The sequence below is a fragment of the Mesocricetus auratus genome, unplaced genomic scaffold (assembly GCF_017639785.1).
Source record: "Mesocricetus auratus isolate SY011 unplaced genomic scaffold, BCM_Maur_2.0 Super-Scaffold_100008, whole genome shotgun sequence".
Lineage (NCBI taxonomy): Eukaryota > Metazoa > Chordata > Mammalia > Rodentia > Cricetidae > Mesocricetus > Mesocricetus auratus.
Window position 1 is genome coordinate 33,527,531 of NW_024429192.1, and position 25,475 is coordinate 33,553,005.

At 38.1% G+C, this 25,475-nt stretch overlaps 1 protein-coding gene across 2 annotated transcripts in view; it reads left to right on the forward strand.

Annotated features, from left to right (window-relative positions):
• The window catches only part of Epha6 (EPH receptor A6), an 863,593-nt gene that overhangs the window by 703,931 nt on the left and 134,187 nt on the right, over positions 1-25,475 (forward strand). For both annotated transcript variants that reach the window (XM_040750609.1, XM_040750610.1), the window contains one exon: positions 2,845-2,906. In XM_040750609.1, the coding sequence (XP_040606543.1) occupies positions 2,845-2,906 (62 nt within the window). The remainder of the gene's footprint in view (positions 1-2,844; positions 2,907-25,475) is intronic.

Consider the following 25,475-nt stretch of genomic DNA (forward strand, 5'->3'; position numbering starts at 1 on the left):
AATCAATTACTTCCAAGTATATCTTCTAGGAGCAGTCATACTCTTAGAATATATGATATATGATTTACATATGTAATTGTGCATATTGAAAAAGCAAGTCAAAAAAGGAATGTGTACCAAAAAGCCTCACTCACCTAAAATAGAATTAAAGAATAGCATCCAAATTTTCATAAGTTCCCTTATTCCTATGTATTTTGTTTCACAAATGCAATAAGGGGCCACAAGTCTGTCTTTGACATTCACATTTTATAACTACATATTTCCTATAGAAAATCATTAGGAAATAAATTGCAGATTAAATTCTGACAGTGGTCTGAGAAAACACAATCCTTCAGATCAGCCACTCTCAACTGAGAATTCTCCATAAAATGCAAAAGAATGGCTAAATGGAGCTTCTAATTCAGAAGAAACTGGGGGAATCTTCATCTAATTCCTCATTATGCTAAATGAGAAGTGAAACTTGTCACTGATGGATTTTAAGACTGCCAAAAGTACCTACTAAAGAGTTGTAGATAGAACTATGCCCCAAGTACTTTGTATTCACACAGTTAGAAATCTTGCTGAAATAATTCAGTGTTAGTTTCATAAGGATAATGAAATCAGTAAGAAAACATAATTTTGTAAAGCACCTGCCATGCTCATATCTATAGGAATTGACCATGAGAAACCCAGTGAATGAGACTACAAGTCTGTGCAGGAAAAGGACAAAGCAAGACAAAGGTCAAGCAGAGCATGTCACAGCATACACAATGGCAGTGATGGGATCTGTTGCAAACATCAGCATGAAGGCTTGCAAGGATATACAGTATATAAATTCTGGATGTGTGACACATTATGGGGGTATTGCAGAGAGGAGAAAGTTGAGAAATAACTCTGACTGGTGAATAGCAAAATGGAAGGCAGAAGCCAGAATTGAACAAGTGAAAATGAAAGACAGCTGGTAGAGTTAAGGGTAGGGAGGTTGGTTAGGAAGCATCCTTCACTGGAGAGAATGGTTAGCCAGACTAAACTTAGAGATATGATCCACTCATCTCTTCTGAAATGCAGACATACCGTAAGTGTTCAACAATCTGAAACACCAGACAGGATGACTAATGTTGCTCCTTACTGGATTTTGACTCAAGAAACATACTTTACTTTTCTATCCCTCAATTTCTTTATCTGTGTCATAGGGATGTAGCAATAAAAGGGAGTGTTTACAAGCTCTTTGATTCTAACAAAACTCACATTATTGAGGAATAGATACTTTAAAATGAACACTTGACAGCAATACTTGGGAGCTATTACAGAGGTATAAAGACAAAGGGGGCATAATCAGGTACCCATAGCAGCAACTCAGCATTATTCCTCCTAAGTACTCATAACCCACTACCATTCTAAATTAAATATTTGCTCAGAATTTGGTGTTGAGGTACAAAATAGCTTTGGATTTCCCCCACTTTCCTACCTAAGTTTTGGTCTTAGATTGCTGCCTCTTGGTTCTCTGAAACAATGACAAATTTTGAGGTCTTCTTGATCCCTTTCTGTGAGAGTGCTGACGGTTCATCTCGCCTCTACAACTGCCGATAAAGTTCTTTGTCCCTATGGGTAAGATTAATAGCTTTAAGGGGCGTTATTGAGCATAGGTTAATATTCTCTCTAAATAGAAAAATTCCTTAGGTTTGAATTCAATGCATGATAAAATGGGAGCTTTATTTCACCTTTTAACCTTTAGCTCATTTTCTTTAAAATATACATTCAAATGTAAAATCTAGCATTTGCATACATTGAAGCAATTTATCATGGCTACCCTTTCTAACCTGCAAGGCTTTGAGTTCAGGAAAAAAGGCTTTATTTACGAGTCCAACATTTTCATCATTGGCATTGGCACAGTTTCTTTCCAGATCAGTTTTTGGAGTGTTATAAAAATAGCTGTGTGCCATTCCGATTGAATCATCAAGAATTCTAATCAGAAATAAAATGTAGAAAGAAAAAGTAAGCATTGATAGATTCCTATTTCAGGTAAATATCATTTTCCACTCAATTGAAATTTTATCTTTTAAGCCTGTGCAATCGGAGAGAGCAAATACATTCCCTTCTTTGAAACATATCAAAGTTATTTATGTCAAATATTCTACCTAATAGAGATGTATTGGGAACTGTAACAATTGGTGTGATAAAAGGGGAAGTAAGTGATGCTCAGTTTCTGATCTTTGTTTCTGCACTAGAGTACAACTCAGAGTTACCTGTTTCTCATGCATTGCCATCGGCCCTCTGCTGATCAAATCTGTGTCCAATAAAGAGATGACCAGGCATGCGTCCAGATCCAACCCAGCATGGGATATTCATCAATCTACCGAAAATTATTCTGCTTCAAATCCCTTAAAAGCAGTCTATGTCTGATCTTTCATAAGTAGTCAAAGAAGATTTATGAATTTCTCCTTTCTGCTCTGATTTAGAAATAATTTCATAACTGCCCACTATAATATAAGTAAGGGGGGAAATGTGCCACAACATCATGGAAGATGTGCCACAACTGTCAAAATAGAAGCAGTGACTGCTTTAATGATGCATTTAGTGTCCTGGTTGTCATTTATGGAAAAACTAGAGGACAAAAGAAACCCCACAATCTATACAAGCAATCACAAGACATGTTTAAAATATGTTTAATTCTTTTGTAACTCAGATTGTAACCCATGTCCCTTTATGAACTGAGAAAGAAATAATGCTGGGTGGGGAAAGAGAGATGCATATATGAATACACTTTCACAAAACAGGATAGTGGTTACTGAAGCTGGAAAGCCTTACCTGCAGCACATCTCTCTGCAATTTCTCTAATGGTGTGTGTTTCTTGCTCTCTTGTAGGCCGGCCGGTAATGATCGTGGTAGAGTATATGGAGAATGGATCCCTTGACTCATTTTTGCGGGTGAGATGTTCTTTTCTGGTGTCATTTAAATAAGCTATTCTGAGACCTATACTTGACATCATTTATCAGGGATTATTTTTATATAATGTTATGCGTGGGCTTTCTGTGGAGCATGGCAGCATTTTCACCAGGTCTATTTCTCTGGCTCTGTGACGCCATAGAGCAGTACTAAGGGGACAGGGTGTACACATAATATCATTGATGTCTACCACAAATTTACTTGTCATACTAGTGATAAATGAATATATATAATGACTATACTATCAATTAAGAAGTAAAAATAAAACTCCATTGCCACTTATAGCCATTCATGAAGCAGTATCACATTTACCTCTTCAGTATGATATTTTATGTATTTTCTAAAATGCTGATCCCTTACATTGCTGTACATTTACCAAAATTCCACCAATTTTGTGCCTCATGATCACCTTGGGCAGCAGATCAGTACCCATCCCAAGTATACACACGGACTTTGGACTCCCATAGAACAATGTGAGGTGCACTCTCACCCTGGACTCTTGGGGAAGGGTCTAGGCGCTGCCCTATATGAAATGACAGACTATGGACACCCCCATGGAGGGCCTCACCCTCCCTGGGGGAATGAGGGGATAATGGGGGGGGGGTTGGGAGGAGGGCACGGGAGGAGGGGAGGGAATGGGAGAGGGACCTGGAACTGATTGTGAAGCAACCTTGTTTCTTAGCTAAATATAAACTGGAAAATAAATTATAAAAAAAGAGTAAAAGAACAAATAAAATTCCTTCAGCAGTAATCTCTTTTAGAATAAAAACCTAAAACTCATTCTGTTTAAGGTGACTTCGCATGAATATATATAGTGGAATAAAATAAACCTGAGAGAGTCTCAATATTGTTTTTCAAAGTGTATTCATCACATGTTAAATTTTGAAAGTGCCACAATATGCTTGGAAAATGCACATTGATAGTGAAAAATGAAATGAAGTATAAAAATATTCACTGAAGTAATTGTTTTTATCCCCAGGAGAGGTGACACATTTGTACAATGGTACACTCTTTAATACATCCAACTAAAGGCATAAGTATTATCTGTGTTTATGAAATGGCTAAGTTGTTTTTTTCCACTTAGAATTCATAGTCTTTCTTTGTATTTTCACCTTATTTTCTGTCCTGTGATATTTAGACATTTTCCACTTGCATCTTGTTTGTCTCCCTTGATCTCATTTCCTCTTATTTCCCTTGATTCCTGCCCCCTTCTTCCAACTGCTCACAATGCTGGTGGGGATGGTCTATCCATCCTGTGACTTGGCTTGATGTCCAGATTCAACCTCTGGAGCTGAATTCAGTAGCATCTCTAGGTTGTAATAAATACAAGCTACATCCACAGCACACACTCTTAACAAAGTGTGCTCTTTAAGGCAAAATGAAATTCATAGGTTGAGAAGATGAGCTGTTTGTTCTTGGCTGTGTCTATTTCAGAGTATTCTGCTTTATAATATATGCTCATTTTACCTGTAAATGCTCAAAATTATTTGAGAATAATTCATCATGGCCACCTACAAGATGTAAAATACATGTACATCATGTACATTTATGTCTTTTCATTATTTTTGTCCAAAGCATATTTGATCTTATATATATTAAATGACTCACTATATAATAATGTTTGGTGTAGGTTGGTTTTATACTTTTTGTAACAAGTACCCAAAGCAAAATACAGCAGCAAACAATGTAGCAGTCATTCAAAATAAATTACTGCTGAAAATTAGACTGGTAAGGAAAATTAGGTGGAAAATACTAGTTTCAGATGTACCTTTTATTCTACTGAACAAGAAATAAATAATAATACGTATAAAGAATCAATAATTAAAATATATGACATCCTATGCACATGCTTATAAATGATATGTTTCATGAGTTGACTTTCTAAAATCACCATTTTTCAGCTCTAATTATACACCATGTAGGTATCTGACAGTCTAGGAAGAAGTGAAGCTTTAATTGATGATGAACAGTATTAATACTACTGTGAGAATATGGATGCCTATGTCTGTTAATTCTAGCTCTGTCTTGTACTGGCTGTGGGTCCTTAGACATACTGGCAGCTTTCCTGTGTCTCTTCTCGTCCATGTGTATAGTTACCTGCTGCAGTTGTTAAGAGAACTTTAGTGACTGTTGTAAAGTTTATAAGATAAGGTCCACCCATAAGTCTTCATTACTCCAAAAGTGTGACTCTATGCTGTGAGTTCCCTTCATTAAATAGATATTTGATTCTCCTTGTAAGTCACTGTCAACTCTGCACCTGGCAGGTATTGCCTCTGCATATGCATGTTTCACTGGAGTAAAAATTATATCATTGAAATACACAAAGAATTCTAAAAGATTTAGAAGTCAAATAACTCATTTGACCAAAGGGCTACTGAAATAAAGAGACGACTCTCAAGTAGGATTACAAATGGCCAATAAACATATTATCCCTAGTCATTGAAGAAATGTAAATAAACACTACCTTAAAAATTCCATCTCATCCCAGTCATAATGTCATTCATAAAGAAGACAAATAGCAAATGATGGGAAGGGTGTGGACAGAATGGGACCCCTCATACACTGCTGAAATGAACATAGACTCATCCAGCATCTATGGAAGGCAATATGAGGTTAATCAAAAAAAACCTGAAAATAGAATCACCATATAACCCCACTCAACCCCCTGAATATTTATCTGAAGGACTCCAATTCATATAGCACATGGATATTTGCACATCAGTGTTTAGTTCAGCACTATTCAAAATAGCTCAGTAATAGAACTAACATTATGTGTCTGTCAACAAAAGAACAGCTAAAATGTGGTGTGTATAGCTGGGCGGTGGTGGCGCACGCCTTTAATCCCAGCACTCGGGAGGCAGAGGCAGGCGGATCTCTGTGAGTTCGAGGCTAGGCTGGACTGATAGCCTCCAAAACAATACAGAGAAACCCTGTCTCGAAAAACCAAAAAAAAAAATGTGGTGTGTATAGCCATTGGAGCTTTTTCAGTTATATAGAAGGAAGTATGCTATGTGCAGAAAATTAGATAATAATAATATTAAATTAGTTGCCATTTCAGAATGACAAATATCACATTTTCCTCTCATATGATGTCTTAGTTCCTGTTTCATTGCTGGGAAGAGATGCCATGACCAAGGCAACTATTATAAGAGAAAGCATTTAAATGGTGACTTTCTTACAGTTTCAGAGGTTCAGTCCATTACCATCATGGCAACATGCAGGCAGATGCTGGAGCAGAAGCTGAAAAATGCATCCTGAGCCATAGGCAGAGAGGAACTCTGAGCTTGCATGGACTTTTGAAGCCTCACAGTCCACCCCCAGAGACACAGTTCTCCAAGAAGGCCACACCTGTTAATCTTTCAAAGCCATTCAAATAGTGCCACTCCCTCATAATTAAGCATTCAAATATATGAGCCTACAGGGAACATTCATATTCAGACATATATAGCCTAGATTCTACATAGATACATAAAATCATATCTGTATATGTGAAATAAAAGCCGATATAAAGCTGTCTAGGGGGAGATGGAACTGATAAGAGAAGGGAGGAAAAGAGGAGTACACAAGGGAATTTGAGGTTCAGTGGACATTACATACTTGTAAGAAACTGTCCTTATATAACCCAGTACTAGGTACAATGAATAAATTCCAAGGGAAAATTATTAAGTTTAAGATAGCAAATCGTAGAAGTAGATATATGAATTAAAGTGTCTTTTAAAGAAAATATTACAAATACTTTCAAAAGTCTATAAGCATGCTGGATTTTTCTTCAAAAAAAGAAACTTACTCGATTAAAATACAAGAAGAATCTGGGCATGATTGCTCATACCTGTAATTTCAGCAATTCAGAAGCTGAGGCAAGAGGATTACCATGAGTTAAATGCCATCTAGGACTACATAGAAAAAATGCAAAAAGACAAAAATGAGAATGAAGACAACTATGGCCCTTCTTTAACATCCTGTTCCCTCTTTGCTATCATAAGTCTTCTCCAGGAGCTCAGAGGGTACTGTATAAACTCATGTCAACAGCAAGCACTCAATTCTCCTTGCAGACCACAAATAAAATATATAAGTGTGTGTGTGTGTGTGTGTGTGTGTGTGTGTTCCATAAATTCTGAAAAGCTAAGTCATTTTTCCAACCATTGCTTTAGAATTTGATAATCGCAGCCTCTGTGCACACAGAAAGCAGGCAGTTTCTGAATGCACTACGTGGTGGGGGAGCCAGACATGGCTCATTAATAGCCTTCTGTGCTTACTGGAGGCAGAAACATTTCCCTTTGGTCTCCCACACTGTCTGAAAATCACTTCAATTTGCTATTTTATTATGAAGGAGTTGTAGCACAACTAAGTACAAGATTGCAACCCACTTCCAGTGCTGGTTGCTTGCTGACTGGCTGGCTGTAATGTTGCTCCAAATTCATAAATCTAATGCTATTTGTGTCCCTATGGACATTTTTCCTGATACGTATTACCAGTGTGGATGTATGGGGAAGAGTTCAGGTGGGGGAGAAGAAAAGAGAATTGGGCATTTTTTGTAACTACATGTGCTTTTCCTTTAGAAGTACAATGCATTACACATTAGTGAGGAAATCCTAAATCTGCTTCCCCAGAAGCATTATGTCAAAAGGATTTCTGCCTTTGGGAATGGAATAAACTTAAGATAATTAAAGGTAATCTTAACCATCATCCCTACACAGTATCTGTTCAGTGATACGGATGCATTTCATGAATAAGATGTATAGTAATTGAATGAATAGTGTCAGTCTCTAATCTTTTTTCAATATATGTTTTTATTTAAATTAGAAACATGCATGCTTCAAATGTCAGTCCCAGCTCCCTAACCCACCTCTCCTCCCTTGTCCCTCCAACCAGCCCCCATCCAGCACCCAGCCCAATTGAAGGAGGTGATTTCATATACTCTAAATCTTATAACTTCCATTTTATAACATAAGACATAGTCTCTATCCATTCTTCAGTTGAGGGGTATCTAGGTTGCTTCCAGGTTCTGGCTATTATGAATAATGCTGATACTAACATAGTTGAACAGATGTCCTTGTCGTATGAATGTGCATCTTTGGTGTATATGCCTAAGAGTGGAATTGATGGATCTTGTGGTAGTCTGATTCCCATTTTTCTGATGAACTGCCATACTGATTTCCAAAGTGGCTGTACAAGCTTGCACTCCCACCAGCAGTGGAGGAGTGTTCCCCTTTCTCTATATCCTTTCCGGCATAAACTGTCATTGGTGTTTTTGATTTTAGCCATTCTGACAGGTGCAAGATGGTATCTCAGAGTTGTCATTTCCCTGATGGCTAACTTAAGTGTCTTTTAGCAATTGTGGATTCTTCTATTGAGAATTCTTTGTTTAGTTCTATACCCCATGTTTTAATTTAATTATTTGGTGTTTTGGTGACTAGCTTCTTGAGTTTTTTGTATATTTTGGAAATCAGCCCTCTGTCAGATGTGGTGTTGATGAATATCTTTTCCCATTCTGTGGGCTGCCTTTTTCTCTTGTTGACTGTGTCCTTTACCTTACAGAAGCTTCTCAGTTTCAGCAGGTCCCAAGTATTAATTGTTGACCTCAGTGTCTGTGCTACATGTGTTATGTTCAGGAAGCAATCTCCTGTACTGATCCATTCAAGGGTACCTCCCACTTTCTCTTCTAAAAGGTTCAGTTTGGCTGGAGTTATGTTGAGGTCTTTGATCCATTTGGACTTAAGTTTTGTGCATGGCGATAGATATGGATCTATCTGCAATCTTCTACACTCCAGCATCCAGTTATGCCAGGACTATTTGTTGAAGATGCTTTCTTTTTTCCATTGTATAACTTATGCTTCATTGTCAAAAATCAGGTGTTCGTAGTTATGTAGGTTAATATCAGTGCTTTCAGTTTGTTTCCATTGGTCTACCTGTCTATTTTTGTGCCAGTGCCATGCTGTTTTCAAGACTTTAGCTCTATAACAGAGTTTGATGTCAGAGATTGTGATACCGCCAGAAGTTCTTTAATTGTACAGGGTTGTTTTGGCTATCCGGTGTCTTTTGTTTTTCCATGTAAAGTTGAGTATTGTTCTTTCAAGGTCTGTGAAGAATTGTGCTGCTATTTTGGTGGGGATTGCATTGAACCTGTAGATTGCTTTTGACAAGATTGACATTTTTACTATGTTGAACCTACCTATCCAAAAGCATGGAAAATCTTTCCATCTTCTGTTATTTTCTTAAATTTCTTTCTTTAGAGACTCAAAGTTCTTGTTATACAGGTCTTTCAGTTGTTTGGTTAGCATTATCCCAAGATATTTTATGTTGTTTATGGCTATTGTAAAGGGTGATGTTTCTCTGATTCCTTTCTCGGGCCATTTATCATCTATATATAGTAGGGCTACTGATTTTTGCACAATGGAGTACTACTGAGAGGAAAAAAAACAATGGAATCTTGAGATTCACAGGAAAATGGATGGAACTAGAAGAAACCATCCTGAGTGAGGTAGCCCAGTCACAAAAACAAACATGGTATGTACTCACTCATATATGGATTTTAGACATAGAACAAAGGATTGCCAGCCTACAATCCATACCACCAGAGAAGATAGGAAATAAGGAGGACCCTAAGAGAGACATGTGTGGTACCCTGGAGAAGAGGAAAGGGACTTGATCTCCTGAGCAAATTAGGAGCATGGGAAGAGAAGAGAGGGAGTTAAGAGAAAGAGAAGGGCAGAAGAGACCGGGAAAGGAGGACATGAAGGAGCAGGAAGATTGATTCAGAGAAAGACTAGAGCAGAGCAAGAAAGGAGATACCATAATAGAGGGAGTCATTATAGGTTTAAAGAGAAATCTGGCAGTAGGGAAATGTCCAGAGATCTACCAGGATGACCCCATCTAACAATCTAAGCAATAGTCGAGTGACTACCTTAAATGCCTTTCCCCTAGGAGATTGATGACTACCTTATATGCCATCCTAGAGCCTTTATCCAGTAGCTGATGAAATTAGAAGCAGACACCCACAGCTAAATACTGAGCAGAACTCCTGGAATCCAGTTGCAGAGAGGGAGGAGTGATGAGCAAAGGGGCCAAGACCAGCCTGGAGAAACCCACAGAAATAGCTGACCTGAACAAGGAGTTGCTCCTGGACCTTAGACTGACAGCTGGGAAACCAGCATAGGACTGAACTGTACCCCCTGAACTTGGGTGTCAGTTAGGAGGCCTGGCCAATCTATAGGGCCTCTGATAGTGGATCAGTATTTATCCCTAGTATAAGAATGGACTTTGGGAGGTCATTCCACATAGAGGGATACTCTCTCAGCCTAGACACACAGGGAAGTGCCTAGGACCTGTTCCAAATAATGTGACAGACTCTGCAGGTCCCCCATGGAAGGCCTCTTCCTCCCTGGGGAGCAGAAATGGGATGGGATAGGGGGTCAGTGGGGGCCAGGGGAGGAGGGAAGGGAGAGGGAACTGGGATTGACATGTAAAACAAACTTGTTTCTAATTTAAATTTAAAAAGACACAGTCTTACTAGTCCTCTGGCCATTAAAATCTTTCTGCCCCCTCTTCCACTTGGTTTCCTCAGCCATAGGCATAGGGGTTGCATTGTATATGTATCAATTGGGACTGAATACCTCTCATCAGTGGGTTTCTACATTTTGACCAATCATGGATTTCTGTAATGAGCTCCATCAGTTGCAAAATGAAGTTTCTTTGATACCCTTATTTGTGCACATAAAGATAACTATTTAAAATGCAGGTTAAGATTATGCTGATTTGGGAAAGCAGCGCTAGTAGATGTCCCTCTAATTTCCATGATCTCACTAGGCACTAGCCATAAATAACAGGCTAGGTGAACAGTACCAGATATGACTTCCCTCCTGCTGCATGAGCTGTAAGTCCATTAAGACTAGGTTACCACCAAGTTTTAAGTACCACTATTGTACCTTTACTGCAATATCTTGTCATGATAGCCATTGTTCTGGCTCATAGGCATCACAGCTGGCAAGACTACCAATGCTTTCCTCCTTTAGCAGCTTGCATACCAACTTCCAGTGCTATGGAAGTCAGTCCTTGAGAAGGAGGCTCTGGGGTCAGATCCAAGTCTAATTCTCTGAATCCCGTATCAGAAATATAGGTCTTCAGCAATAACGACTCACCTTCAACTTCAAGTGAGGCAACCAGGGGCAACAGAAATAGTTTATACTGTTTGGAAAAACCTCTGGGAGTCACAGGAACAACTCGGAAAGAGGTTTCTAATAGTACTGAGAATTTTGTTAAACGTCTATGGCTCTTAGGGGAGCATTATCACCCTAAGTGGCATAATGACATAACTTTATATAATATATATGTATATGTACATATATGTGTCTTCATTTTAAATATATATATATTATGTAATTTTAAGTAAAAATATAACATACTATCATTGAAACCCAGTATCTACTAGCCAGTTGTACCAATTTAGTCAAGCTCCTGGAAATCATCATTCTAATTTCTATTTTTAATGTTATTAAGCATATTATATTATTAAGTCATATAAACAAAACACATAGAAGGACATCCTGCAGTACCAAACACTATGTCATCTGAAATAGTGTTCCTGAATGTTTCAGAAAATGTCACTAATCATTTTTCAATTCATTCCTTCCCTTTCTTATCAATGGTTTTGTTTTCTACCACTAAAAATACCTAGATATACCTCAGGAATATGAGTATTTAATAATGCATAGCACTCATATCAGCATTTCAAAAGCAATATGAGTCATTTGAAGTGCTCCTTGAACAAATGCAAAGCAAATATTAATTTAAAAAATTAAAGGGATCTTTTAAATATTTATATCCTCAAATTATAAATCTAGTAAAGATGGCATTTTACCTTATGCTAGTTATTTATTAATCATGAGAGCTGAATTTTATTAGCATACTTTTCTTGAAAATTGTGTGTGCCTGGTTGTATTTATGCAGAGGCACAAGAATGAAATTAATCTGTATCATACTCGTTTTATGTTCAACAGTGAAAAAAATTCACTTACTAACAATTCTTCAAACCATAAAAGTTATAGTTGAATCTCATCTTAATTAATTTTAAGACAAAATAGGTGAAACTTAATGCAAAACGTTATTATTTAGCATATCTGTCCCAACTTAGCAATAAAATCCACCTAATTTTACTGTGACAAGAATTGTTCAATTGTGGGAAAGCATGGTGTACTAGAACTTGTATAAGGCTGGCTTCACTTTTCTGGTTTCTTTTATTTTCTTTCAGATGGAATAAATCTTAACTTCTTAGTCCTCTTTTTCATCTTGGGTTCCTGGGTGACTTTATATATATTAATTTATACAAAATAATGACTTTCACTATGTCATTTTCATAGTTGTCTGATTTTTTAAGTAATGCTAAAGTATCAATAGCTAATAGCTCAAACCTGTCTCATTAGAATTTTAGTGCTATAATATGTGGGATCATCCATCCTGTGAGTATGAAATTAGCCTTTATTAGTCTGCTTTTTATTCCTCCCCTTACATATAAGAATTTTGCTGATTGTTTTCATTTGAATTTTTGAGACTTTCATGCATGAGCACTATAATATCTCTTTTCTGCCCTTCTACAGTGACTCCTGCATCATCCTCACTCCCTCTCGAGTTTGTGACCTTTCTATAATTATTGCTTTAAAATATTTACATGCTTACACAACAACCTACTGAGTCCAACTCGTGTTCCCTCTATGTACATGTGTTAGGACTGATTACTTACTGTTGATAAAACTGAACAATTGTTCTACCCTCCCCTTATTCCCCTCTCTTTTTCCTGGTTCCTTCTCCTTTCCCCCCATGTTCCCAATCTGCTCAGGAGATCTTGCCTCTTTCCACTTCTCTGGGGTATAATGCATATATCTCTTGGGAACCTCCCTGTTTCTCAGACTCACTGACCCTGGGATTGTAGGCTAACACTCCCCTGATCCATGTCTAAAATCCATATATGAGTGAGTACATACCATGTTTGTCTTTTTGTGACTGGGTTACCTCACTCAGGATGGTTTCTTCTAGGCTGTCCATTTGCCTGTAAATTTCAAGATTCTATTTTTTTCCACTGAGTAGTGCTCCATTGTGTAAATGTACCACATTTTCTCTATCCACTCTTCTGTTGTGGGGCATCTAGGTTGCTTTCAGGATCTAGCTATTACAAATAATGCTGCTATGAACATAGTGGAACAGATATCCTTGTTGTATGAATGGGCATCTTTTGGAGGATAGAAGAAGAGATGGGGGAGCAGGAAGGTTGAGTCAGGGTAAGAATAGAGGAGACCAGGATGAGAGATACCATAATAGTTAGAGTCATTATAGCTTTGAGGAGAGAGCTGACACCAGTGAGATTTCCAGAGATCTACAAGGATAACACCAACTGGAAAACTAAGTAATAGTGGGGAGACTACATTAATAGCCCCTACCTAATGATAAGGTTGCTGACTTCCTTATATGACATCCTAGAACCTTCATCCAGCGACTGACGGAAGCAGAGACAGATACTCACAGCTAAACACTTAACTGACCCGCAGGAACCCAGTGACAGAGGTGGAGGAGTGATAAGCAAAAAAGGTCAAGACCGTGCTAGTGAAACCCACAAAGACAGCTGACAGGACAAGGGGGAGCTCTTGAACCCCAGAATGATGGCTAAGAGGCCAACAGGGGACTGATCCAAACTCCATGAGTGTAGTGTCAGTGAGGAGGCCTCAGAAATCTCTGGGGCCTTGGGAAGTAGATTAGTGTTCACCATGGCATACAAATGAACTTTAGGAGCCCATTCCACATGGAGGGATGCTCTCTCAGCTTGGACACATGGGGAAGGGCCTAGGTCCTGCCCTGGATGAAATGACAGACCCTGGAGATCCCCCCAAGTAGGGCCTCACCCTCCCTGGGGAAAGATGTGGGGGTTGGGCTGGGGTGGGGGTGGGGCTGGGAGGGATAAGGGGGGAGCTAGGATTGACATTTGAAGCATGCATGTTTCTAATTTAAAGAAAAAAAGAAAAAAAAACTGAACAATTGATGCCTGAAGAAATCTGATGTACCCTGCCTCAGCAACCACTGACTGTAACTTTTGACCTAGCAGTTTTATGTAAGGAAACGTTTCCCATCTGTGCTGACATGGTGATTGATGTAGGCTTGTACATGTCTTGTGCAGGCAGCCATATTATTATGACTTCATGGTTGCAACATCAGCATCAAGTCCAGAAGTCACTTGGGCAGCAGCCATCCTGGTGTTCTAAATTTTACAAATTTTACCCACCTCCCAACCCATCCAGGATGTTCCCTCAGCCTAAAGTGTAGGGAGTGTAGGGATTGTGTTGTAGATGTCCCAGTTGGCAATGGAAACCCCGCTGTCACTTATTTTCTACATTTTGACTGCTTGTGGATTTCTGTAACACCCTACATCTGCTACATAAAGAAGATTCTCTGCACCTATCTTTGAGTACAAGGCTACATATTAAGCATACAATTGAAAACTATATTCATTTGACAATATAACAGTAATAGGTTCTCCTCTGCCATATACAACCTCTCCAGCCTTCTTAGCAGGGTTTACAGTAAAAGACATGCGTTCCCTAATATGGGTGGGCTGTAAGTCCAGCTAGGAAGCCCTTTGGTTACCCATAAAACATAAGTGTCACTATTGCAACATTGAAGGCTACTGCTAGTTCATGTGATCCCTCCTCCCTCCCTTCAACTGAACTCCTGGAGCTCAGTCCAGTGCTTGGCTGCAGGTCACTGCATCTGCTTCCATCAGTTACTGGATGTAGGCTCTATGATGACAATTAGAGTAGTCACTGATTCTGATTATAGGGGAAAGCCCATTCAGGCACTCTCTCCATTGTTGCTAGGAGTCTTAGCTGGGGTAATCTTTGTGAATTCCTGGGAATTTCCTTCGCACCAGGTTTCTCATGGATGCTGAACTGACAGCTGGGGAACCTACGTGGGAGAGAACTAGAACCTCTAAATGTGGGTGGCAGTTATGTGGATTGATCTGTTGGGGGGGCAGTGGAACCAGGACTTGTCCCAGGTGCATGAACTGCCTTTTTGGAGACCTTTCCCTATGATAGGACACCTGGCTCAGCCTTGATACAGTAGGGAGGGGCGTGGTCGCATTTGTTAACTCCCCAAAGAAGGCCTTACCTGCTCTGTGAAGGTAGAGGGGAAGGTAAGGAAGCAGGAGAAGGGGAAGAAGGAGAAAATGGGTTTAGTATGTAAAATGAAAAGAAAAATAAAAAAGTGTCTTGTCAGGTTGGTCATTTTTGTGGCTCAGAGGTCTTCTGTATAGTACTGTTGGTGATATTACCTTTAGCTACTTGCATAGCACCTTCTGGAACTATAATATCCAGCTCTCAGAGATGAGACTACTAGGTTACTATCAACTTGATTTATCTAACTTCTGTGACAAAAGTATGTGATGTCTAAACAAATAGAGTTTGAATTCCTAGGAGGCAACTAAGGAAATAGTAATGTCCTATATTGTCTTGGAGAGTCTCTTCAACTCTCCTGATCAACAATTTGAAAGGAAGGTGTCCTTTGCCTGACAGTAGGGTTTTTGTAAGATACTCTATGGATCCTGAGGAGAACATTATCCTTCCATTGGTGGCAACTCCAATATCATGAGTGTGTGTGTGTGTGTGTGTGTGTGTGTGTGTGTGAGAGAGAGAGAGAGAGAGAGAGAGAGAGAGAGGTGTGTGTGTTCTATGTCTATGCATGTGTGCACATGCCTGTGTCTGTCTGTGTGTATGTGTGCATGTCTATCTGTGTGTGTGCACATGCCTCTGTGTGTATACTCCCCATTCTTTATCCCCCTTTGCCTCTTCATAGTGCACCTTGATCCAGGTAGGACATTGCAAATGTGGTCAACTTACATATGAATGGAGAGGTCATAGACCTTAAAGAAAAATCCACTACTGCCATTTTCGTAAAACAATATGTCATTTATATCTGTATTCTAAACGCTTACCCTTATAGACACACAAAAGTATAACTCTTTTTTTTTATCAGATGGTGGCTATTGCAGAGATCCACAGCTGGTCTAAGTGCAAATGAGTGACCATAGAGTATTCAATCTCAGTTGACACATTTAAAATGCAAGACCAACACCTGAGGCTCAAGGACAGTCAGGGGAGTGATGGCTCAAAGATTGTAAGAGTCTTCAGAACACAAAATCTGCTGTGGTGTAGTATCCGTGTAGTATCTTCTAGACATAAGTGGAAAGCTGCAGTTAGTAATAATAATGAAAAATGTGGTGAATTTGAAAGGGAGTGAAGGAAATGATGTAAATATAGTACTCACATATGAATTTCACAAAAAGTTAAAATTAGAAAGAGAAAGAACATCCTGTGCTTGTGCGTTTGTCTTTCCAGGTCTGGGTCACTTCATTGAGTATAATATTTTCCAGTTCCATCCATGTACCTTAAAATTTCATGGTTCCACTTACTTTAAAGTTGAATAAAATTCTATTGTGTATATAGACCACATTTTTATTATTCAATCAGAGGCTGGTGGACATCAAGGCTGGCTCAATTTCCTGGAGGAGGCATTATTATGAAGGAGTAGCAATAAGCATGGATGAACAAGCATCTCTGAAGAAGGCTACCTAGTCCTTTGGATGCATGCCAAGGAATGATACACCTGGATCATATGTCAGACGATTTTCAACTTTTTGGTGATTCTCCCTACTGATTTCCATAATGGCTGCTCCAGTTTTCAATCCCATCAATGATGCATGAGAGTTTGTCTTTCCCTGCATCCTCATCCTTTTTAAATTAGTTCATATGTATGAATGTTTCGTTCATATTTATATCTGTGCACCAAGTATATGCCTAGTGTGCAAGGAGGCCAGAAAGAGCATTGCATGCCCTGAAAATGGAGTGACAGATGATTAGTAGCCTCCATGCAGGTGCTGGTAACTGAAACCATGTCATCTGTAAGAACAACTTTCAACCAGAGACACCCGTTTAGCCCCATCACTTTTCTTAATCTTAGCCATTTTGACTGGGATACTTTTTAATTGACCTACAATGTAAAAATAATGGTTGTAAATACATTTATTTTATGTACCTATCTGCACTCTTCTGTGGTCTTGTTTCTAAGTTTCAATTATACAAGAACTTCTGGATTTACATAACTAGATATTGAGTTCTTTGAAACACACACAGATATATCCTACAAATCCTTCCCAGAGCAATACTGTTATACTTCAGTGACGCTCTGCCACAAATGCAAACCCAAACAATTTTAAATTTTCTTGGCTTCACATAAAGGCTGTACATGGTGAGTTACATAGATTATGTTCAGAAAAACCTTACCAAAAAGTTTAAAAAGAAGAAAATCCCAAGTTTAATAGTAAGCTTGATGGGCTTAAGTTATATTATATTCAGATCCATTTTAAGTTCTTAAATGTAATTCAGAAATCTAGCTGCCATGCTTCACAAACCTCTATCTACTTTTCTTCCTAGATTTTGTAGGAATAAAAAAATGACTTTCAGTTTCTTTATGATTGAAATTTCTGATTCTACCTCCCATCTTCTCTCATCTATATAAGAACACAACTTTCAAACATAAATTCAAAAGTCATGATGCCTACCACAGAATGGCTTTGAGATATTTATTAAGCATTTGTAAAAATTTTAAGACTCTCAATAGGGAAACTACAAAAATCAACAGACTTTTCAGTAGAAAATAGACAATGACTTTCATTTTATTCACTTAATATTTTACTGGTCTTTCAAACCTACAAATAATCCTACCTGTTTCTTTTTTGAGATTCAGGAACATGCTAAATAGGCATAGCATGGCCAACTGTCTGATTCAGAAATACATAAGCACTAGATTTTAGCTTAAAACTTTAGTCATAAATGTAGCCCTCCATGGACTCTCTTCTTCAAAGCCACCTATAAATACACTGCTTAAAACTCAGAATGCATTTTCCCACAAACATTTCTCTTGAAGATATCACGTAAGTCCCTAGATAGGTGCATAAAAGTCTCTTTTACACAGAACCCAGATAAAGGAGGAAATGTCCAGTAGGAAATGGGCCTGGGAGTTTCCTATAAAGATGGAAAGAGAATGCTCTCCTTCCTTATATACAACCTTGGCTCTGCAAACTTTTCTTCAAGGCATATTTGTCCTAAGGCTTTGTCTTCTTGTTCATTACCCAGGTCCTCAAATATTCAATTCTTCCTGTTGTAAATTCCTGTGGTAACAAAACTTCTCCCTTGCCCTAGTGTCTTCCTTTTTCTTCTTCTTCCTCTTTTTTTGTTTTGTTTTATGAGACAGGATTTCTCTGTATTGTTTTGGAGGCTGTCGGTCCAGCCTGGCCTCGAACTCACAAAGATCCGCCTGCCTCTGCCTCCTGAGTGCTGGGATTAAAGGCGTGCGCCACCACCGCCCAGCTCTTTTTCTTCTTTTTAATATAGTAATTTTACTTATTTTTGAGACTTTCTATTTTATTAAGCATTCTATTTTTGAGAACTTCATACATGAGCACTGCATCTACAATGTTCATACATGTCCCTCTCCTTCCAATTCCTTCTATGTCTTCTCCTTCCTAAATTCATGATCACTTCTTTAATTATTATCGTTACACATTTGTACATACGAATATACATGTATATAAGTAAATGCATATGCACACTTGTATATACAACCTATAGAGTTTATTGTTGCTTGGGTGTGCATGTACCCCAGGCTAACCACTTTGAATTGAACACCCTTTATACTATCACTACCCTTCGCTAGAAGTGATTGATATTTCCCTCTCTCAGCAGCCATTGACCTTTTCATCTTAGATGCGGGATCATGAGAGATTTTCCCTATTGTCATCATACCAATCTTGTTCAGGAAAACATACTACTAAGATTTCATGGGCTCAAGTTCCCTGTTCTGTCTGGAGAACACTATCTAGTAGCAGACATCCTGGTCCTCTGAATTATTACAATGTTCCCTCCCCTTCTGTAATTTTCCCTGAGCCTTAGGTATAATGGTTTCATAGCAAATGTATCAGTTAGGATTAGGTGCCGCCAGAATTTTATACTTGAATAAAATGTATCTTTATCTTACTAGCTTCTTCCAACTCCTCTAGCACCCTACCTACATTCTCCAAGTGCATAGTCTGTTCTCTTGCTTATGTAGCTCACTAAGTCTAATTAATTCCGGGCATATACTCATTGGTGTGGAACCATCAACAGGGCAACACCGCTTGACAAAAGTGATTTCCCTATCCAAGCAGCATCAGGTACAGGGGGAACCTTATGAGCCCTTCACCTATGCCTGTTGGAATGTTGACTGTGTAGGTCTTGTGTAGCCAACCACATCTGCTATGAATTCATGACAGCAATAATCATACCATGTCCACAAGACATGTCCTGATCTTCCCCAAATGTTGACTTTTATTATCTTTCAGGCCTCTGTTCCTTTATGTTCCATGAACCTTAAAAGGAGTATGATATGCATGTCTCACTTGTGTGTGAGCTCTCCACAGACACTGGTTCCCTGCACTTTGACTGGCTGTGAGTCAGGGTCTTAACTGCCAGATACTGCAAAAGGGAGTTTCTCAGATGAAGACTGAGAGCTTCATGGATCTGTACATACAGAGATTCTTATCAGGGCGTGATCAGATACTATGAGCATTTAGCAAAATAATAATGAGAGAGTTCCCTTAGGGTTCATGAGCTCATTGGCCATAGGTTTTTGACAGAAATTATAGTATATGACATGAATTTCCTATAAACCACTTCTCATACAATCATTTACTGCCTAACTCAGAGTTTGGATATAATAATTTTTCAAGGTTTAAGCTAAGCCTTCTAATTGTCATTCTGGCTTGGTTTTATATAACATTCCTAACTTTTATTACTTATTTCAGATCATTTTTGTAAATATACAATATACTTTAAACACATCCCCTAAACCCCACATACTGTCTCCCTCCTTATCCCTCCCTCTCCACTAGACAGTTTGGCTTCTACTTTCAAATTATCTGTTTGTCTATAGTCATATAAATGAATAGTGGAAAACATGTAAATCTGTCCTTCTGAGACTGTCTTAATTTAGTTACTATGATGATCCATGTTCCAGAAAACAGCATAATTTCATTCTTCATAACTGAAAGTAAATTCCACCATGTATATTTTAAAAGGTTGCAACTATTCCATGTAACTTGTAGTAAGTAAACAAAAAAGGTGCTCTAACATACACATGAAACAAACTTAAATAACTTCTTTTTAGACCTTAAAACACTGTCATTATCTAAGAATGCTTATTACACCATGTGTGTGATTTATTCATTGTAGAAAACCAAGATCTTGTTCTGATAATTGGATCCTCTGTAGATATATGTTCAATGAATGATGTGTAATTTTAGAAATTCTGCTCAAGAGTACCAGCTTGTCATCAACTGGAATAATGTTATCACTCATAGTTAACCTTTCTAGGTCATGAATCACTAGAAAAGAAAGATCTATGTTTTATAGAGTATTGCACATTTTTTCAGCAAAAGCTTGAGAAATTTGATTTATACTATGGTAGTCAGATCTTTTGTACTTTCAAAGGCTATTTTGTTGGTGATCTAAATATTACCAACATTCTTCAATAATAATCCCCCAAAAATATAACAGAAATGTTAGATAATATTTACCTCCCCCTTTCTAGATCTATAGCAGAAATGAAAGGATCTGTTATTTATAGTCAAAGGATATTTAAAAGCGGGGATAGCTCCAACTGTAATCAGCATTTCAAAGCCTGTTCATATATGATATTCTTGGGGGAAATCCTAGCAAATCTTATTTTCTATGGAAGAAATAGTTCAAGAAACATATCTCACTGCTTACAGAGGATTTGAATGGCTTCTCTCTCTAAGAGAAAATATGTATTCATCTGTTTAATTCAGTGAATATCCCTTGAGTATTTGTCACATGTCAGTCCTGGGATAGACCCTTAAAGTGTAAGGATAAACACGACAAGGTAAGTTTGATCCTATAGAAGAAATAGACTTTCCTCAATCAGTGTTTTCTTCTGTTTAGTTCATCACAGACTTTGCCAATCAGTTTCTAAAATAAATCTTTAACTTCGTTCAAGCCAGTATCTCTTTCTTGGATTATTCCATTAACTTCAAAACATATCTCTACTTCCACTGTCCACATGAAAATAAGAATGAAACATTTTTCATTTACTATGAAGTCATTCTCCACCTTCTCCTTGAATAGACTTTAACTATGATGACTTTCATGGTTCTCCTTAACTTTACCTTATCAACCTTTTCAGGTCCTCTCTTGTTCTCCCCATGTAACAGATTTAAGCCTCCCTCGCTTTCCCTTCTCTTGCCAAACTCATTCTTAACTGAGCCATTGGTATGTGCTGAGAACCATTCACAGGCTCCACTTAACATTCTTTTTTTTTAATCATTCTGTCATATTTTTTACCATTATTCTTTCAAATGGTCTCACTTATTTTTGCTATTTTATTTTCTATCTCTCTAGTACAAGCACCTTTCTTGGTTTGGGCTTTCATGATCACTTGTACCAATCATTGTCCCAGGGCATGTATTTATACTAAAGGCCATTTAGAAAGCAAAACTTGTCATGAAAAAGCTCAGGTGAAGAAGAAAAAAGGTCAGTGTCCCTTGATGATGGAACTGTATAAGCCCAGCGTATTAGCTGTTACCAGTTTTAGGGGTGAACTGAACACACAAAAAGATACATCAAAATAAGGATGGGAACTGAAAGACCTAAAGAAGAGTTATAATTTCATATCCACAATGGAAACATTACATACTGTTCTATCACCTAAGATCACTGAAGAGTGTTAGACAATGACAGAATATGATTTTGGTTTCCTTAGGACCTGCACACATTTATCAAAAAGCAAAACTCAGTAGACTGTTATATGGTGACTTTGGACAGTGTGACACTCTAATCCAGTATTTTTTTCTAAGCTTGGGCCAGCTACCTCAACTATAAGGAGAATGAACATTGAAAAGCTTAATGTATCTGTGGGTGCAACTCACAGAGAAGGGCCTTGAAACCATCAAAACAGCTGGAGTTGCTGCAGAGATGATGTGACATGCCAGTGACAGCTCAGATCTAGAAGGTGCTGTGCCCCAGGGTCTAAGGAAGGGTGTGATGGAGCTCTCTACAGCTTTTAGAATAGCAGTCATTATTGTGTATAGCTCTCAGAAAACCCTTCCAATCAGGGTCACCCTTCCTGACAGTTAGAGGATACATTCCCTGTTCCTCAGCAGTCAGGATGAGAAAACCAAGAAAGAACAGGGTGAAAACAAACAGAATTCTAGTTACTAGTTACTAAGTTCCAAATGCGTTGTGTAAATATGTCACCTTCACTTGCTTTCATTTGGACCTGCCTTTCTGGGAAGAAACCATATGTCATATAAAAATCACACTTTCATTTTGACTAATCTCCAGGAGGAAGCACAGAGATATTAAATTTCAGTGTTCTCACATTTTTCTCTGCCCCTCGTAAACAATTCAATTGAATTTGACTTAATATTTATCAAGCACTGTGCTATGGATGGCAGCATGGTGGATGCTGTGACAGAAGTACTGCATAAAAGGGGTGAGCCTTGCTCATCCTTAAGAAAACAACCTATTTTTAAGAAAACAATAGGAATATCAGCAGTAGCAATCAGTACACTCCGAGACACTAAAAAGGTTTGTTTAAATTCTGTCACTCTTTATTAACCACACACAATATTCAAGAAACCCAAGTCCTGAACAGAATTTGTAAAAGTAATGTCATCAATGATTAGAAAGTGGGATATAGAATTTGTTGGGAGAACACAGTTGCATTGTTTCTAGAGAAAAATATTGTACAGTGCCTCATTTGTAAATAAATGAGGCTATTGCTCTTACCCAGACATAGAAGAATAGAATATCCTTTGTTAAGTTTTCTGAAATGTTTTTCTTTGCTTGGTCTTGGTTTAATACTCTCAGATATTGATTAAAGCATAGTTTACTATGCTAAATAGTACTGCCCAAACTAGCCAAGCCTAGATGAAGAAGAGGATAACTCTTTTTCTGATAATCCTAATACATAAGAATGCATGCTCCCTAATTCAGAGCCTCGTAAACTTTTATACTCACAATTCCTTTTACCCTTCTATTCCTTTTATATAATATATATATGTACTTTAAAAACATGTAGAAATCAACCATTTACTAGTAAAAAATCACGAAGAAATTGTGGTTTAAATCAATCTCTTTGCAAATCCATGACTTCATTATCACTTAAAGACAAAAGGAAGCTCACACTAATGAGAGGGATGTGTTTATTTATCTGTTCATAAAGAATTAAAACTTGGGGGCTGGAGCAATGGCTCAGCAGTTTACAGCCCTTGCTCTTGCCAAGGATCCAGGCTCAGTTCCTAGTACACACATGGCTACTCAACCATTAATAACTCCAGTTTTAAGGAGATTTGACACCATCTTCTAACCTCCAGGGGCACCAGGCATTCATATGGTAGACACACACATGCTGGCAAAACACTCATGTGCATTAGTAAATAAATATTAAAAAGAGAATTAAATAGTGGTGCTAGGGAGAAGCTCAGAGGATAAAGCTCTGGCAGTACAAGTGTAATGGAATAAGTTTGGGTACCCAGAACCCACACAAAGCCAGGAGTGGTAGGAGGCAGAGAAGAGAAAAGAGCATCTCCAGATGCTCATAGGCCACAGAGCCTGGTGATTACCAAAGTGAACAATACATCCTGCCTCCAATAAAGTAGAAGAGAAAGACAAATACCTGAATTGGTCTCTGGCATGCATATGTATAGCATGGTGTGTGTATGCCTGTACTCTTCACATACTATTCATGCACGAACATATGTACACATAATACATACACATTATCTTGAAATAATTAGATATTTTTTAAAATACTGATTTCCAAAGAGGCTGTATGAGTCGACACTCACACCAGCAGTGGAGGAGTATTCCCCTCTCTCCACATCCTCTCCAGCATAAATTGTCTTTGGTGTTTTTGATTTTAGCCATTCTGACAGGAGTAAGATGGTATCTCAGTTGTTTTGATTTTCATTTCCCTCATGGCTAAGGATGCTGAGCACTTTCTTAAGTGTCTCTTGGCCATTTTAGCCTCCACTATTGAGAATTCTCTATTTAGTTCTGTACCCTACCTTTTAATTGGATCCTTTGGTGTTTTGGAGACTTGTTTCTTGAGTTCTTTGTAAATTTTGGAGATTAGCCCTCTGTCAGATGTAGGGTTAGTGAATATCTTTTCCCATTCTGTGCCCTGCCTTTTTGTCTTTTTGACTGTGTCCTTTGCCTTACAGAAGCTTTTTCGTTTCAGAAGGTCCCATTTGTTAATTGTCGATCTCAGTGCCTGTGCCACTGGTGTTATGTTTAGGAAGTGATCTCCTGTACCAACTCGTTGAAGAGTATCTCCCACTTTCTCTTCTAAAAGTTTCAGTGTGGCTGGATTTATGTTGAGATCTTTGATCCATTTGGACTTAAGTTTTGTACAAGGCGATAAACATGGATCTATCTGCAGTCTTCTGCATACCAGTACCCAGTTATGCCAGCACCATTTGTTGAAGATGCTTTCTTTTTTCCATTGTACAGTTTTACCTTCTTTGTCAAAAATCAAGTGTTCATAGTTGTGTGGTTTAAAATTAGGGCTTTCAATTCGGTTCCATTGGTGTACCTGCCTATTTTTGTGCCAATACCAAGCTGTTTTCAGGACTAGAGCTCTATAATAGAGCTTGAAGTCAGACATGGTGATGCCTCCTGAATTTCCTTTATTGTATAGGGTTGTTTTGGCTATCCTGGGCCTTTTGTTTTTCCATATAAAGTTGATTAATGTTCTTTCCAGGTCCTTGAAGAATTGTGATGGAATTTTGATAGGGATTGCATTGAATCTGTACACTGCTTTTGGCAAGATTGCCATTTTTATTATGTTGATCCTACCAATCCAAGAGCATGGGAGATCTTTCCATTTTCTGGTATCTTCTTTGATTTCTTTCTTTAAGGACACAAAGTTCTTGATATACAGGTCTTTCACTTCCTTGGTTAACATTATCCCCAGATATTTGATGCTGTTTTTGGCTATTGTAAAGGGTGATGTTTCTCTGATTTCTTTCTCAGTTACTTCATCATCTGTATATAATAGGGCCACTGATTTTTTTTTTAGTTTACCTTGTATCCTGCCACATTGCTGAAGGTGTTTATCAGCTCTAGGAGTAACCTTGCGGAGTTTTTTGGGTCACTTATGTAAACTATCATATCATCTGCAAATAGTGAAAGTTTGACTTCTTCTTTTCCTATTCGTATCCCCTTGATCTCCTTTTGTTTTCTTATTGCTGTAGCTAGAACTTCAAGTACAATATTGAAGAGATATGGAGAGAGTGGACAGCCTTGTCTTGTTCCTGATTTTAGAGGAATTGCTTTGAGTTTCTCTCCATTTAGTTTGATGTTAGCTGTTGGTTTACTGTATATTGCTTTTATTATATTCAGGTACGTTCCTGTTATCCCTGATCTCTCTAGGACCTTTATCCTGAAGGGGTGCTG